General features: G+C 43.3%; 1 protein-coding gene across 9 annotated transcripts in view; it reads left to right on the forward strand.

Moving 5' to 3' along the window:
* The window catches only part of LOC138743093 (la-related protein 1-like), a 180,963-nt gene that overhangs the window by 33,300 nt on the left and 133,057 nt on the right, over window positions 1–14,606 (forward strand). For 7 of the 9 annotated variants that reach the window (XM_069897907.1, XM_069897909.1, XM_069897908.1 and 4 more), the window contains one exon: window positions 5,859–5,920. In XM_069897907.1, coding sequence (XP_069754008.1) covers window positions 5,859–5,920 — 62 coding nt within the window. Of the gene's footprint in view, window positions 1–4,945; window positions 5,145–5,858; window positions 5,921–14,606 lie in introns of those variants that run through there. The other 2 variants (XM_069897910.1, XM_069897912.1) reach the window with 1 other exon arrangement.

Here is a 14,606-nt window from a genome sequence, read left to right on the forward strand (position 1 = left end):
AAATAGCAGAAATGCCGCATCGCCATGTACATGTCCAGTAACTCACGGTCGAAGGCACTATATTTGCACTCTGGTGGGCGGAGATACTGGCTGAATATTGTCAGAGGCTTCCATTGTCCATTCACCTGCTGCTTCAGGACAGGGCCCGACGGCTGTGGCAAAGGTGTCAAAGGAGAGCGCCATATACAGGTTGTTGGGAAAGCATGGTAGCCTTCACGAGGGCGTCCTTGGTGGCCTCAAATACACTGGAGGCCTCTGGGGTCCAGGTGAGTGTTTTGTGTTTGGCTGCGATGAGGGCGAATAGCGGGTGCATGATGCGCGCGGCTCCTGGGATGAATCAGTTATAGAAGTTCACGATACCCGCGAACTCCTGCAGCCCCTGGTCGTGGGAGCTCCTTGATAGTGGCAACCTTCGTAGCGACGGGTGTGGCTCCTTCAGCCGTGATGCTATGGCCCAGGAACTGCATGGACTCTTTCCCGAACTGGCACTTGGCTGGGTTGATGGTGAGGCCGAAGTCGGCCCGCCGAGAGAAGAGAGCGCACAGGTGAGCCTTGTGTTGTGCCTGATCCCTGTTGGAAATGAGGACATCGTCCAAGTAGATGAAGACGAAATCCAGGTCCCTGCCCACTGAGTCCATGAGGCGCTGGAAGGTCTGAACGGCGCTCTTTAGCCCGAATGGCATGCGAAGGAATTCGAACAAGCTGAAGGGGGTGATGTTGGCCATCTTGGGTATGTCCTCAGGGTGCACTGGGATTTGGTGATACCCATGCACCAGGTCAACCTTGGAGAAGGCCCTTGCACCATGCAGGTTGGCTGTAAAGTCCTGGATGTGAGAGATTGGGTAACGGTCAAGAACTGTTGCCTCGCTGAACCGTCAATAGTCTCCGAAGAAGCGCCATCCGCCAGAGGCTTTCAGGACCAGGTGGAGTGGCGAGGCCCATGGGCTGTCGGAGCGCTGAATGATCCCTCAGTTCCAACAGATGTGAAAACTCTTACTTCACCAGCTGGAGTTTGTCGGGCGTGCCTTGGCGTGAACCGGTGGACCCTGGGTGGGGATGTGGTGGAACACCCTGTGGCGTGGTGAGGCAGCGTAGAACTGTGGCCTGAGGAAGGCTGGGAACTCATCCAGGATTCGCTGGAACTTGTCTCTGGGCATGCTGATCGTGGCCATCTGCGGCTGCTCTGTGCGCGAGGCGTCGAGGCAAATGGCCTGGAAAGTCCGGGTGTCTACCAGGCACCTACCTCGAATGTCTGCAAGGAGGCTGTGGGCGAGGAGGAAGTCTGCACCCAGGATGGCGGTTGGAAGGGACAAGACGGTGAACCTCCACGAGAACTTTCACCGGCCCATCTGGAAGTGGACTGACTTGTTCCCATACATCTGGATCTCTGTTGGGTTGGCCGCGCGGAGGGGAGGTCCTTGAGAACGGTTCCTGGACTTGATGGCTGTTGCCGGGATGATGCTGATCTGGGCCCCAGTCTCAACGAGGAAGTGCCGGCCACTGACTGAGTCCCGCAGATAGAGGAGGCTTAACCTTCCCACACCCGCTTTTAATTATGCACGTTCATTAAACATGTAAGAATATTTTTGTATAATGCGCACACATATAGTGCATGGGGGAAGCACCTGGTTTGTAAAATATACATAATAACACGCACATTATATGGATTTTTATAAAGTTTTGTAGATAAACTATCGAGAAATTGGGGTGGCACAATTAGTGTAGCAGTTGGCGCAACACCGTTACAGCGCCAGCAACCAGATCTCATATCCGGCACTGTCTCAAGGAGTTTGTACGTTCTCCCCATGTCTGCGTGAGCTTCCTCCAGGTACTCTGGTTTTCTCCCACCCTTCAAAATGTATTGAGGGAGTGGGTTAATTGAGTGTAATTGGACAGCATGAGCTTGTGGGCTGAAAGGGCCTATTACCATGCTGTATGTCTAAAAAAAAATTTTAAAATTGATTGCAATTCTATATTCGTCAGCATCTTTTTTGTAATTCTTTATTTATCGCACTATGAACCATATCAACCAATATATTTACAGATGCATCTCTTTAAATATTCACAGTGACATTTTCTCTTTTTTCCCCTATCCCTCCCTTCCCCCTTCCCACCCCCTCCAAAAACAGTAAATATTGAACATATAAAATACAATAAAACAATATCTTTTACAAAAGGAATACAAACAAAAAAGACGTATCATCTACTTATTCACATTAAATCTGATTGTGTTTATCTTCTTATCATTTTAGGTGGTGGTGGTCCAAGGCCTGCTCTTTCTGTTATGCTCTATATATGGTTCCCACGTTTCCACAATCACTATAACTTTGTCTTTTTAATTATATGTGATTTTTTTTTCCCCCCAATGGAATACACTTAAACTTGGTTATATATTCCATTAATGTTTATAGTCATTTAGTCCATCGTGGCCTTCTTGTATCTTTATTTTCACTTCTTTTCCGCCTCCACCTCCATCCCTTTTTTCTGTTACTGTCTTTTAAGTTTTCCTTTTTAATCTCAATATATGACAATGCATTTAAGACATGAAATACCCCAACAATCCCCACAAGCAATAACCCTTTAACCCCAAATGAACCTCACCTCCTTAGATTGCCTCCTGTCCCTTGACAGCAACCACAACTCCCCTTTCCATTCTGTTTGCAAACTTACTCGGAAGCGTCAACCAATTTCACAGTGACCCTTATTCTCCCCCCCCCCCCAGAACACTATTTTCCTATACTTATAACAAAGCTCTTTTTTTCCTCTTTTCCCTTCTCGTCCATCTTTAAATCTTTATATATACATTATCTTTACTTTAAATTTATTACATATTTTTGTGTATTTTCTTGCCAGCGACTCCTCCTCTCTTCTCTTGTCCTGCAAATGTTCAGTAAATTTTTGGGCTTTCTTTGGGTCCGAGAACAGTCTATTCTGTTCCCCAGGAATGAATACTTTTGAGTACCACTGGATGTCTTAGCATAAAGTTATACCCTTCCATAAGATTGTTTTCGCTGTGTTAAATTCCTTCCTCTTCTTTAAAAGTTCGAAGCTTATGTCTGGGTAAAAAAAATATTTTTTGTCTCTTATATTCCAACGGCTTATTGTCTTCTCTAACATTCTCTCTTGCCTTCTCCAGTATGTTCTCTCTTGTCATATGTCTTAGAAATTTTACCAATATGGATCTCGGTTTTTGATGTGGTGGTGGATTCGGTACTAGTGCTCTATGCACCCTTTCAATTTCTATTTCTTCATGTGAGTCTGTTATTCCCAGCACCTTCGGGATCCATCCTTTTATAAATTCCTTCATATCTGACCCTTCTTTGCCTTCTTTCAGGCCCACTATTTTTGTTGTTTTGCCTACTGTAGTTTTCCAATACGTCAGTTTTTTGTGACAATAAATCTTGTCTCTTTAATTTTTTTTCGCTCTTCCAACTTCCCTCAAATTATTTATCTCCATTTCTACAGAAGCCTCTCGTTCCTCTACATTTTCTACTCTTTTCCCTATTTCAGTCATGACCAACTCTATGCTTTGCATTCTGTCTTCAGCTCTTTTCATTTTTCTTTTGATTGAACTAAATTCTAATGATGGCCATTGTTTTAATGACCTCATTTGTTCTTCGAAAAAGGCTTTATCTAAACTTTGTCCTTCTATTTTACCTTCTTTCCTTTGAAATTCTTGGTCTTCTTCCTCTTCTTCTGTGTCTGTATCTATGTGTCATCTTCCTCTCCTCTGTATCTTCATCCTCCTCTGGTGAGCTGCTTCTGTATCCTTGGTGGACCTCCAGCTGGTGTATTTCCTATTGTTGCGCCCCCTGCCGCGTGCCGACCCGGTGCCGGTTGCCACTCATCCTCTTCCCGCTCTTTGTTCTCTTTCTCACCATTCTTCTTTCTTCTTTACTTCCCTCAGCCAAATGCCCCAATACTGGGTGTCTCAGCTGGCTGCTCCTCAGCTGAGTCCCCCTCCCATTGGCATTGACCTTTTCTTTCACTCGTGCGCTGTGCATGTGCAACTCCTCGCGTATGCGCGACTCTTCTTGGCCCTGAGAGCCATTTTTGAAGTCCGCCGGTTGGGAGGACACTGCTCCTCTGGGGAGTCACCGGCTGCTCTTCTCCACGGTGGCTCTCTGCTCCGACGTGCAGGTAAGGTTTCTTCTTTCTTCTCCAGTGATTTTCCTTCTTCCCTTTTCGCTGATATTCTTACTATTTCTCTTTTGGGTGCCATCTTCTGTCTCTTCTCTGTAATTTTATCTTTCTCTTCCTGTATTTTATGTTTATTGGGCTCTGTTTTTTCACACCTTTTCTTTTCGCTGGAGAGGGCTGTTTCCACCCGACCAGCCACTACTCCATCACGTGACTGTCAGCATCTTCTTAATGCCTGTTTTATCTCAATGACTGACTAGCAATGTAAGGTTGAGACTTCTGCAGATGTGTTCACTTTGCACAGTCTTGCTGTCCACCAACTCCCACATTCCATGTTCTAGGCCAAGAGTCCGCATTGTCGTGACTTTATTAAATTCCAGCTGCACTCTCATCTCTGCAGGTTTTGCTGAGTTACTAGGCCCTTTTAAACTGCTGTGTAAAATGGGGTTAACTGGGCAACTTGCCCAGTTAGTGCCCCAATTACACTGCAATTTAAAAGGGTCCGACCGGGTCAACCCTGTCGAAATCAGGCATCCCTGACCTACCTTGGAGGTAGCCAGGGAACCCAGTTAAACTTACCTAGGTCACGTCCATGGGCAATTTGAACAGGAAAATGGCCAACCTGCTTATTCCAGTGTTGTCAGCACTTGCAGTGAGTGCCTGATGCGTCCCCCTGCAATTTAAAAGGTGTTTCCAGCACCCTTTCCCCAGTAATTGCACCAAGGTCAAGGGGTTAATGTCTTGCTGTGACCTTGATTATTGTGTCATTTTGCATCTGACCAATCACAAACTAGCTTTCCTGAGCTCAGTCGATGCCTTCATTGAGAACAGAGATGTCTGAAATATGAGCTGTCTGCCAGCTAAAGCCCTGCTTCCGGGGTCTGGCCTAACTCAGAGACCTTGGCCTTGGGAGGCACCTAGCTCCAAGTAGACAATGGCTGTGCATTTCCTCAGCTTTTGCATCCCTGAGAGAGAACATGAAGGAGGCAGGTGCTGGTATCAAGGTGAGTGTTGGCTACCCAAACTGAATGCCCAGTGAAACACAATGACGTGTGGGGGGTAGGTTCAAGTGTACGTGCCGGTAAAGTTTGAGTTCAATTTTCATCTGGTTTCACAGATTCAGATTTTAGATGTTTAGACAAAAAGAAGAACACAGTGTGAGTGAAATGAAGTTGGTCTAGACCTCCCTTCCTCAAATTTTGCAATCTTTGAATTCTGTGGGATCTTAATATGAGTAAAGAAGGGGGAGCTTTGTTTCAGTTGAGCTGGGCTGGACTCCAGTTTTAAACAAAGCACCCCTCATCTTTCAGCCTTGAGAAATGGCCCAAACAAAATCCAGATAAGAGCACTGAGGAAGTACAACTGGAAACTGGATGCAAGTTTTCTTCATTTCTGGTTGGCTCAAGGACCCTTTTCAATGCAGTGTGATTGACCATAGCTTTGAGTCCCTTTCAATGTGAATCATGGAAGAAGGGAGTAAGTGGTGGAGCTATGGATGTGCATTAAAGGATAGGCATGTGGAGGATTATTAGTTGTTGAGTTCCCTCACATTCATTGTGAGGTCACAATCTCCTTTTTGCCATCTTCCAGGGCCTTTTGATTAATCTTGTATGTCCTGTCTCAACAGTCAAGGTCAGATCACAAGCAATTGGCTGTTAGTATTCAGACTAGGTGTGATAGAATAAACAGTGATGATGTACATCTTTGCTCCTCCACAGAAATGCCAGCGCCGGCTAAAGTCGTTAAAGCAGGACACCAAAGACCAAAGAAAGGAACCAAGGTAAATCCAATTAGTTATCTCAAACACTTTTAATACTTTCATGTTCCCAATTTTTTTCTCTAAAATGTGCTCTCTAACTCTTTACCTGCCCACCCCTCCCCCTCTTTTTCCACGTTTAGATCAATCAACTTGTTTTTCCTGGGTGATAGTTTTCCGTAATTTTGTATATAGTTCTATTCACCACAATACAGGAAAAATATGGTAGCAATAGAGTGCATAAAAGATTGGCTAGGATATTATCTAGAATGAAGTTTAAAGAGTGGTGCTTTGAGGTTCATAAAATTATGAATGACCATAGGATAAAAATTTTTTTCCCTGGTACAGGAATCTTGTGTCTAGATGTACATATTTAAGGAAAGAGTCATATAGCATGGAATAGACCCTTTGACCTAACTTGTCCACAAGACCAAGTTGATGTTGTAGACTAGTCTCATTTGCCTGCAGAGAACCATACAGCACAGAAAGCAACCACTTTGCCCCTTCTAGACTGTACTGAATCGTTACCTTACCTGGTCCCAGTGACTGCACCCATTCCATTCTCCCTCCATACCTCTCCCATCCATGTACTTCTCTAATCTTTAACAAATGTTAAAAAAAATGACCGTGTTCAGCTGGCAGCTCTGCTTGTTCCACACTCCCAACACCCTGTGTGAAGAAATTCCCCTTGATGTTCCCCCTAAACTACTCCTGTTTCACCTTTACCCCATGTCCACTGGTTGATTCTCACCTAACCTCAGTGGAAAGGCCTACTTGGATTTGCTCTATCTATACCCATCATAATTTTGTATATCTTTCTAATATCTTTATATCCATAATACCTAAACATTAAAAATGAGCTGTTTCTACTGTTTCCTCTGGCATCTCATTCCAGATACAGACAACTCAGTGAAAATTTTGCCTTTTGAGTCGTCTTGTATCTTTTTCCTCTCACCTTAAATCTATGCCATTCTAGAATGAACACTGGGGGGAGGGGAACTCCACACTGGGGGGAGGGGAACTCCACACTGCTCATGATTTTATCAACCTCGAAGATCATCTCTCAGCCACTTATGCTGTTGGGGCCACAGTGCATTTAAGAGGGGGGGGGGGCCATGGACTGAAATCATAAAATAATTTTTGTTTTTATGCTGTCAGTGGGAGAGAAAAATGGAAGAAACCAACTAAACCTGACTGCTTGACTGGGAAGAGGGCCCATAAACTTTGAGCAGAGTCCTAAGGGGCCATAGCCAAAAAAGGTTGAGAATGGCTGCTTTGGGAAAATAGAAGACCAGAGAGTACTATAAATTTGATTGTCTGGAATGAGCTGCCAGAGGAGGTGGTGGAGGCAGATACAATTATAACATTTATAAGGCTTTTAGACAGATGCTTGGGTAGGGAAGGTTGTTGAGGGCTACAGGCCCAATGGAATGATAAGACAACACTGTCAGAATGAATGCAGTGGGTTATAAAGGGGTATTTCTGAAATTTGTTTCTACGAGTATGACTTGTAGGTGCTACAGCTATTGATGGTTTTGATGGCTAGGTGGTAGCAGTGTTTTTTTTTAATGGAGCTATTAGAAATTTACGAATGCTGTGAATAACAACAGGGTGGGCCAATGCAGAGTGAAATAAACTAAACCATTGTCGCAGATGACTTCCAGCAAAAATGATCAGTTATGGTCTTGGCAGAGAAATTAAGTGATTGGAGCTAAGTTATTGAGTCCTAAAGGCTGCAACTGCCATTGATTGAAGAATTGAACTTGAACATGAGGTCTCAGGTTCCCTTTATAGGGAATATGTCTATCTTGAATCTGAAACAATTGCCCATTGTTCTGTTGCAGATTAACTTGACAGTATTTGTTTCCATTTAATTCAGGACAACTCATTGAAGTTAGCCCAATATATATGAACATCAGTTTAGATTCATCTAAAATTACCCTCTCCTCTTGTTGCCCCCTCTCCAAAGTCAAGTCACCTTTATTTGCCGTTCATACCATAATTACTAATGCAATGCACAGTACAGACAAGATAACATTTCTCCAGGACCATGGAGCAGATTTACATAAATGAGTTAAAAAATAAGTCATAGTACAATAAAAATCCATAATATGCTAGGACATATATGTTCTAGGAATTGAGGAGCCTGATGGCTGGTGGGGGGGTGGGGGGGGAACTGTTGCACAATCTGGACGCGTGGGCTCTAGTGCTACGGTACCCCCTTCCAGAATGCAGAAGGGAGAAAAGTTTACAAGAGGGGTGTGAGAAGTCCTTCACAATGTTATTTGCCTTCCACGAGCATCGTGTGTTGTAGATGTCAGTCATGATAGGAAGAGAGACCCCAATAATCTTCTCCGTGAAGTTAATGAATTTCATGTATGAAACATTCTAAGTATAGTATTACATGACAATAATGGAACTTTTACCTTTAAGAAATTTTCCATTCCAGGCAACCTCCTGGTAAATCTCCTTTGCACCCTCTCCATAGCTTCCACAACCTTATAATGAGCTGACCAGAATTGAACACATTGAACTCCGAGAGATCTTATCAGAGACTTGTACAGTTGCAACATGGCCTTTTGACTTCTGAACTCAATTCCCCATTAATAAAGTCTGACATCCAATTAGCCTTCTTAACTATCATCAACCTGTACAGCAAACTTGAGAGATATATGGATTTGGACCCCAAGGCCCCTCTGTTCATCCACTCTCCAAAGTAACTGGCCATTAACCCTGTACTCAGCCTTCTGGTTTGTCCTTCCAAAATGCATCACCTCACACTTATCCAGATTGAACTCCATCTGCCACTATTCTGCCCAACTCTGCATCCTGTCTATATTTTTTTGTAACCTTTGAGAACCTTCAGCTCCATGCACAACTCATCCAACCTTTGTATTGTCCACAAATGTACTGTCCCATCCTTCTGCTTCTTCATCTAGGTCATTTATAAAGATCACAAAGAGCAGGGGTCCCAGAACAGTTTCCTGTGGAACTGCACTAGTCATTGACCTCCAGCCAAATACTTTTCATCCACTACTACTCTCTGCTTCTACATGCAAACCATTTTTTTTTACCAATACACCCAAGACTCTATGGATCCCATCTACAACCTTCCCTTCACAAAGCCATGCTGACTATCCCTGTACTACTCCAAATGTTCATAGATCCTATCCTTAAGAAACTTCCCCATTAGTTTTCACACCACTGACATAAGACTCACCAGACTATAATTCTCAGGATTCTTCCTATTACCTTTTTTAAAACAAAGGGACCATTCTCTGATCCTCTGGCACTTTCCCTATGGCCAAAGAGGACTCGAAGATCATACATAGCCCCAGCTATCTCTTCCCCTTACTTCCCACAGCAACCTGGGATATGTTGCATCTGGCCTTGGGGACATCAATCTTAATGTTTTTAAGAATATCCAACACCTCCTCTTCCTTAATCTCCACATTGTCCAACACACAAGCCTTTTCTATTCAACCTTGCCCTGATCCGGGTCCTTTTTTGTGAATACTGAAGCAAAATATTCATTTAGCACCACCTCTGCCTCCAGGTACATGCTATCTCCTTTAGCAGCCCCACCTTCATTCTTGTCATCCTTCTCTTCTTCACATATGCATAGAATGACTTGGGGTTCTTTTACAGTTCATTGCAAGTTATGGAAGGGTACAGTATGGACCAGGCTCTTTGGCTCACTGAGTATTTGCTGATCATCAAGCAGCTAGTTGCATTAAACATATTCTAAATAATTTTATTCTTCCCACATTCCCAAACCCTTTCATCCCTCATCTTCCCCCCCCACCCCCCAATTCTGTCCTTCACATACACACCAGGGTTAATTTATAGTGGCCAGTTAAACTACTAACCAATGCGTCTGTGGAGAATTGAGAGGGCAAAGAAGGGTTATGAGATGGCTCTGGTGGATAAGGTAAATGAGAATCCTGAGATTCTCCAAGGGCAAAAGAGTAACCGGGGAGAGAATATGGCCCTTAAAGACCATTGAGGTTGCCATTTTTGTGGAGCCACTGGAGATGGATGAGTTCCTAAGTGCGTATTTTTATCTATATTTACTGTGGAGAAAGAATTGTAGGCTCAGGGAAGTAAATAGTGATGTCTTCAAGAGTCCATGTTGTAGAGTTGATCACATGGATCTACTTGGGCAGCTTGGACTATTACTGTGTTGTACTTCTAAATTTAAAACTAAAATAAAAATTAAGATAATGTGCTGGAAGACTTAAAATGCGCAAGGTAGATAAATCCCTGTATTCCAGGACATTGTGATCTCAAATTTACAGTGGTGGCCTATATATAATCAGTGAGACCATGCACAGGTTTTAGGGCCCTTTTACAGAATGTCTGCACTCTGTCCACAATAATGGCCATCCCAAGCTCCATGCCATTCCAACTCCCCTTCCCATTCCCAGAAAGAGTTGTCTTTCCTTGGCCTTCTTACTGCCAGAATGAGACCTAATGTAAACTTGAGGAACACATCTTGCATTCTGCCTAGACACCTACATTCCAATGGTATGAACATTGAATTTTCTCATTTCAGGTAATGAGTTACCCCTCTTCTTCTGAGCTATTTCTGTTCTTCTTCCCCCTTTTTCCAGATCCCCACCAGTTCTTATCCCCCCCTCACTTCTTCCACCCACATTTCCCCCACTGGATTCTTCCTCCTTCTCCATCCCACACTCCTTTGTTTCCATCTGTCCCCCCTTATACTATTATTGTCACATCAGATTCCAGACTGGCACATCACCCGCCTGAGCCCTTTTGTTCCTCTTGCCTTTCTCTACCTTTGTCTGGCACCTGCCAATCAACTGCCTCTAACCAAAATCCATTGTCACTCTGGTTCACAGGTTCCCCACTGGCCCCTATCCCACCCTTTTCACATTACATTGACAATGTCCAGTCTTGATGAAGGGCTCTGGCACAAAATGTTGTCTGTTCTTTTTCTCCCATGGATGCTGCTTGACCCAAAGTGGTTTAGTGGGGATCTGAGGAGGAACTTGCTCACTCAGGGGCTGATTGGACTATGAACGCACTGCCTGAGAAGGTGATGGGTGAGGGCTTGAATCACTAAGACATAGAAAACTGGGAAATGGGATTCATGGAGAACCTATGCTGATGTCATGCCAATCCTCAATGGAATGAACCTGGTAAATGGATTTGTTTCTGTGCTCTTTGACTCTGATTTATGACCTGAAGTCATCTGTATTTTGCCCCACATTTATAACGTATTCTAATCAATGTTCATCTATTTGAAAATCCCCCAAATATCACCGAGGTAGGATTCTTTTACTTCTATAAGAGTTTGTCTCTGTTTCTCTCTGTTATTGTCCATAATATACTCCCAGTAGTGAATTAATGCTCTGAATGATCCTTCAATCCAAATGGATTTTATATCTATAACTGACTCTTCAAGTAATCCCTCTCATTTCAGCATTTTATTTTAAAACCATAGCACACTACTGCACAAAAACAGGTCCTTCCAGTCTGTGCTGAGCTATGATTCTACCTAGTCCCATGGACCTGCACTCAAGAGCATATCCCTTCATACCCCTACCATCCATGTGCCTGTCCAAATTTTTTTGTATTAAAATTAAGTGTGCATTTCCCATTCAGATAGTAGCTTGTTCCACAAACCTATCACTTTCTATGCAAATAAGTTTATTGTTAGAGTACATGTATGACATCACATACATCCCTGAGATTCTTTTCCTGCGGGCCAGGCAGAATTTCTACTTGTCAGTAGTGCAAAATAAAACTGTACTCGAGAAAAGATACACAAAAGCAAAATGTAAACAAGAAGGGAATGCACACAAACTGCAATACAGAAAATAAATATTCAATAATAATGTGTAAAGTAAGAATTCTTCAATGAGTCACTAAGTCTGTTGTTTAGGAGTCTGATGGTGGAGAGGGAGCAACTGTTCCTGAACCTGGTGGTGAGAGTTTTGTGGCACCTAGACCACTTTCCTAATGCTAGTGGCAGCAGAGAATGCCCTGGGAGATGTGGATCCTTGATGATTGATGCTGCTCTCTGACGGCATTGTTCCCTGTGGATTTTCTCGATGGGGGAGTTTTGCCTGTGGTGTACTGGGCTGTGTCCACTACCTTTAGCAAGGTTTTCCTGAGATATTGGTGTCCCCGTACCAAGCTGTGATGCAGCCAATCAGCGCATTACACGTCTGTAGAAATTTGCCATAGTTTCCAATGCCATAGTAAACCTCTGCAAACTCCTGAAAAAGTAGTCGCTGGCACGCTTTTTTTTGGAATATTTTAATTATTTTCATAGACTCGTAAGATTTAAAAAAATCAATATATTTTTTAACATTCGTGTAACACAGCCTATATTTATTGCCACCTCCCATCTCTCCACCCCCCCCCCTCAAAATTACATCAATACAAATTCCAGTGGGGTTAAAGACCCCCTACAGAAACCTAGGAAAAAAACAATCAGAAAGGATGAGTAACCAAGGATAAGAAATGAAAAAGAATTTAAAATAATTTAAATTTAAAAGAAATTGTAAAAACTCAAAATGAAACTGAAAGAAGTACATCATCTGTGCCATGTCCCACTCCCTTGATCACATTAATTTCCCTGCTGGACAGATTGCAACTACCTCTGATTCGAAAGGAGCATGGGGGGGGGTGGGGGGTAAGCAATCGATGTGCTAATATATTTCAAGTAAGGTTGCCACATCTCCACGAATGTTTCATGTTTCTTCCTTAGATTGTATTGATATTTTTTTTCCCCTCTGGGGAATGCAACTCTGCATTTCCACATTCCATTATGTGGTATTTACTTGGGAGTCGGGCTTCCACGAAACCGCTGTACACTTCCTGGCTACAGCCAAGGCAACCTTCATGAATGAAATTTGGTATTTGGGCAGTCTGAAACTCGTGTCCCCAATGTTTCCCAGAAGGTACACTTCTGGATCCTGTGAAAAATCCATTTTTGTAATTTTTAAAATGTCCCCCAGGTCTTCCCAGAAAGGTCTTACACTTCTGCATTGCTAGGTGGAGTGGACAAAAGTTCCAACCTCCACACCACATCTAAAGCACATTTCTGAAATTTCAGGCTTTGATTTGTGTAATATTTGTGGTGTGAGGGCTGGTGCACTTTCTTCACTAACATTCATCTGTTGGGACCAGAAAAGGTTCTCCGAAATAGTGGCTTCCAGGAATTTAAATGGGCTCACTTTCTCTACCTTAGGTTCCCCAATGATTTCCTCCTCAAGTCCAGTTATTTACTTGGTTTTGGTGACATTGTGTGCGAGGTTGTTGCTAGTACACTATTGAGCCAAGTTTTCAATCTCCTTTCATTCTGCTGACTCATCACCCCTCTTTCTATGATCCTCTACTGGGGTATCAGTGGATTTATAGATATTGTTATTGTCCTATGGAGGCACACAATCAAGTGAGTAGAGCAGAGGGCTAAGAAAGCAGCCCTATGGTACTCCGATTATGGAGTCAGTGCTCTTACTGATTGTGGTCTTGAGGTGAGAAAATCCAGGATCTAATTATACAGTTGGGTATTGAGGTCCAGGTTTTGGAGTTTGCTGATTAATTTTGTTGCTACATTAGGCAAATAGAAATTGATCCATATCGCAGCTCAGACAGGAGCTGATGTGCTTCAACACTAGCCTCTCAAATCACTTGATCACTGTGGATGTGAGTGGTACTGGTTGGTTGTCATTTTGGCAGGTTACCACACACTTCTTGGGAACAGGTGTGATTGAGGCCTGTTTGAAATAGGTGGGTACCACATCCTGCCGGAGTGAGATGTTGAAGATATCCATGAATGTGTTGGTAAGTTGGTCAGCATAGGTTTTTCTGTCCTCAGCTGGGTACTCCATCTGAACTGGATGCTTTCCTTTGATTGATTCTCCTAAAGGCAGCCCACACATCATCTTCGGATACTGACAATAGAAGATCATCAGGGGTCATGGGTTGTGCAGTGGCTCTTCCTTGTTCCCTTTTCACACTTAACCTGTATCGTCTAGTGTTTATCTCACCTAACGTCACTGGAAAAAGTCTGCTTCCATTTAATGTGTACCCATAATAAGTTTGTTTACCTCTATCAAATCTTCCCTCATTGTACAAATTCACCATAGCATCTCAACTTCTACTTTGATGTATGAAGTCCAATAGGCCAAAAGCTTTCTTCACGACACTCTTTTTGTGACGCCACTTTCAGGAATTATGCATTTGTATTCCTAGATCCTTCTGTTCCACTGCACTTCTCAGTGCCCTAATGTTTACCATGCATGTCTGACCTTTGGTTTGACCTTCCAAAATACAGCTCCTCACATTTATCTGCATTAAATTCCATTTGCCAATTTTTTTTAGCCCGTTTTTCCAGCTGGTCCAGATCCCACTGCAACCTTTGAAAGCCTTCTCACTGTTTACTTCACCTCCGATCTTAGTGTCACATGCAAAAGATCCAATTGACCACATGATCCAGATCTTTGATTTAGATAACAAACAACAATTGTCCCAGCACTGATCCCTGAGGCACACCTCTAGTCACAGGCCTCCAGTCAGGGAAGCAATCATCCACTACCATTCCCTGGCTTCTCCCATAAAGCCAATATCTAAATGATTCAACCTTCCTGACTTTTCTTTGGCTTGGCTTCGCGGACGAAGATTTATGGAGGGGGTAAAAAGTCCACGTCAGCTGCAGGCTCGTTTGTGGCTGACA

This window comes from Narcine bancroftii, chromosome 9, assembly GCF_036971445.1.
Source record: "Narcine bancroftii isolate sNarBan1 chromosome 9, sNarBan1.hap1, whole genome shotgun sequence".
NCBI classification, from domain to species: Eukaryota; Metazoa; Chordata; class Chondrichthyes; order Torpediniformes; family Narcinidae; genus Narcine; species Narcine bancroftii.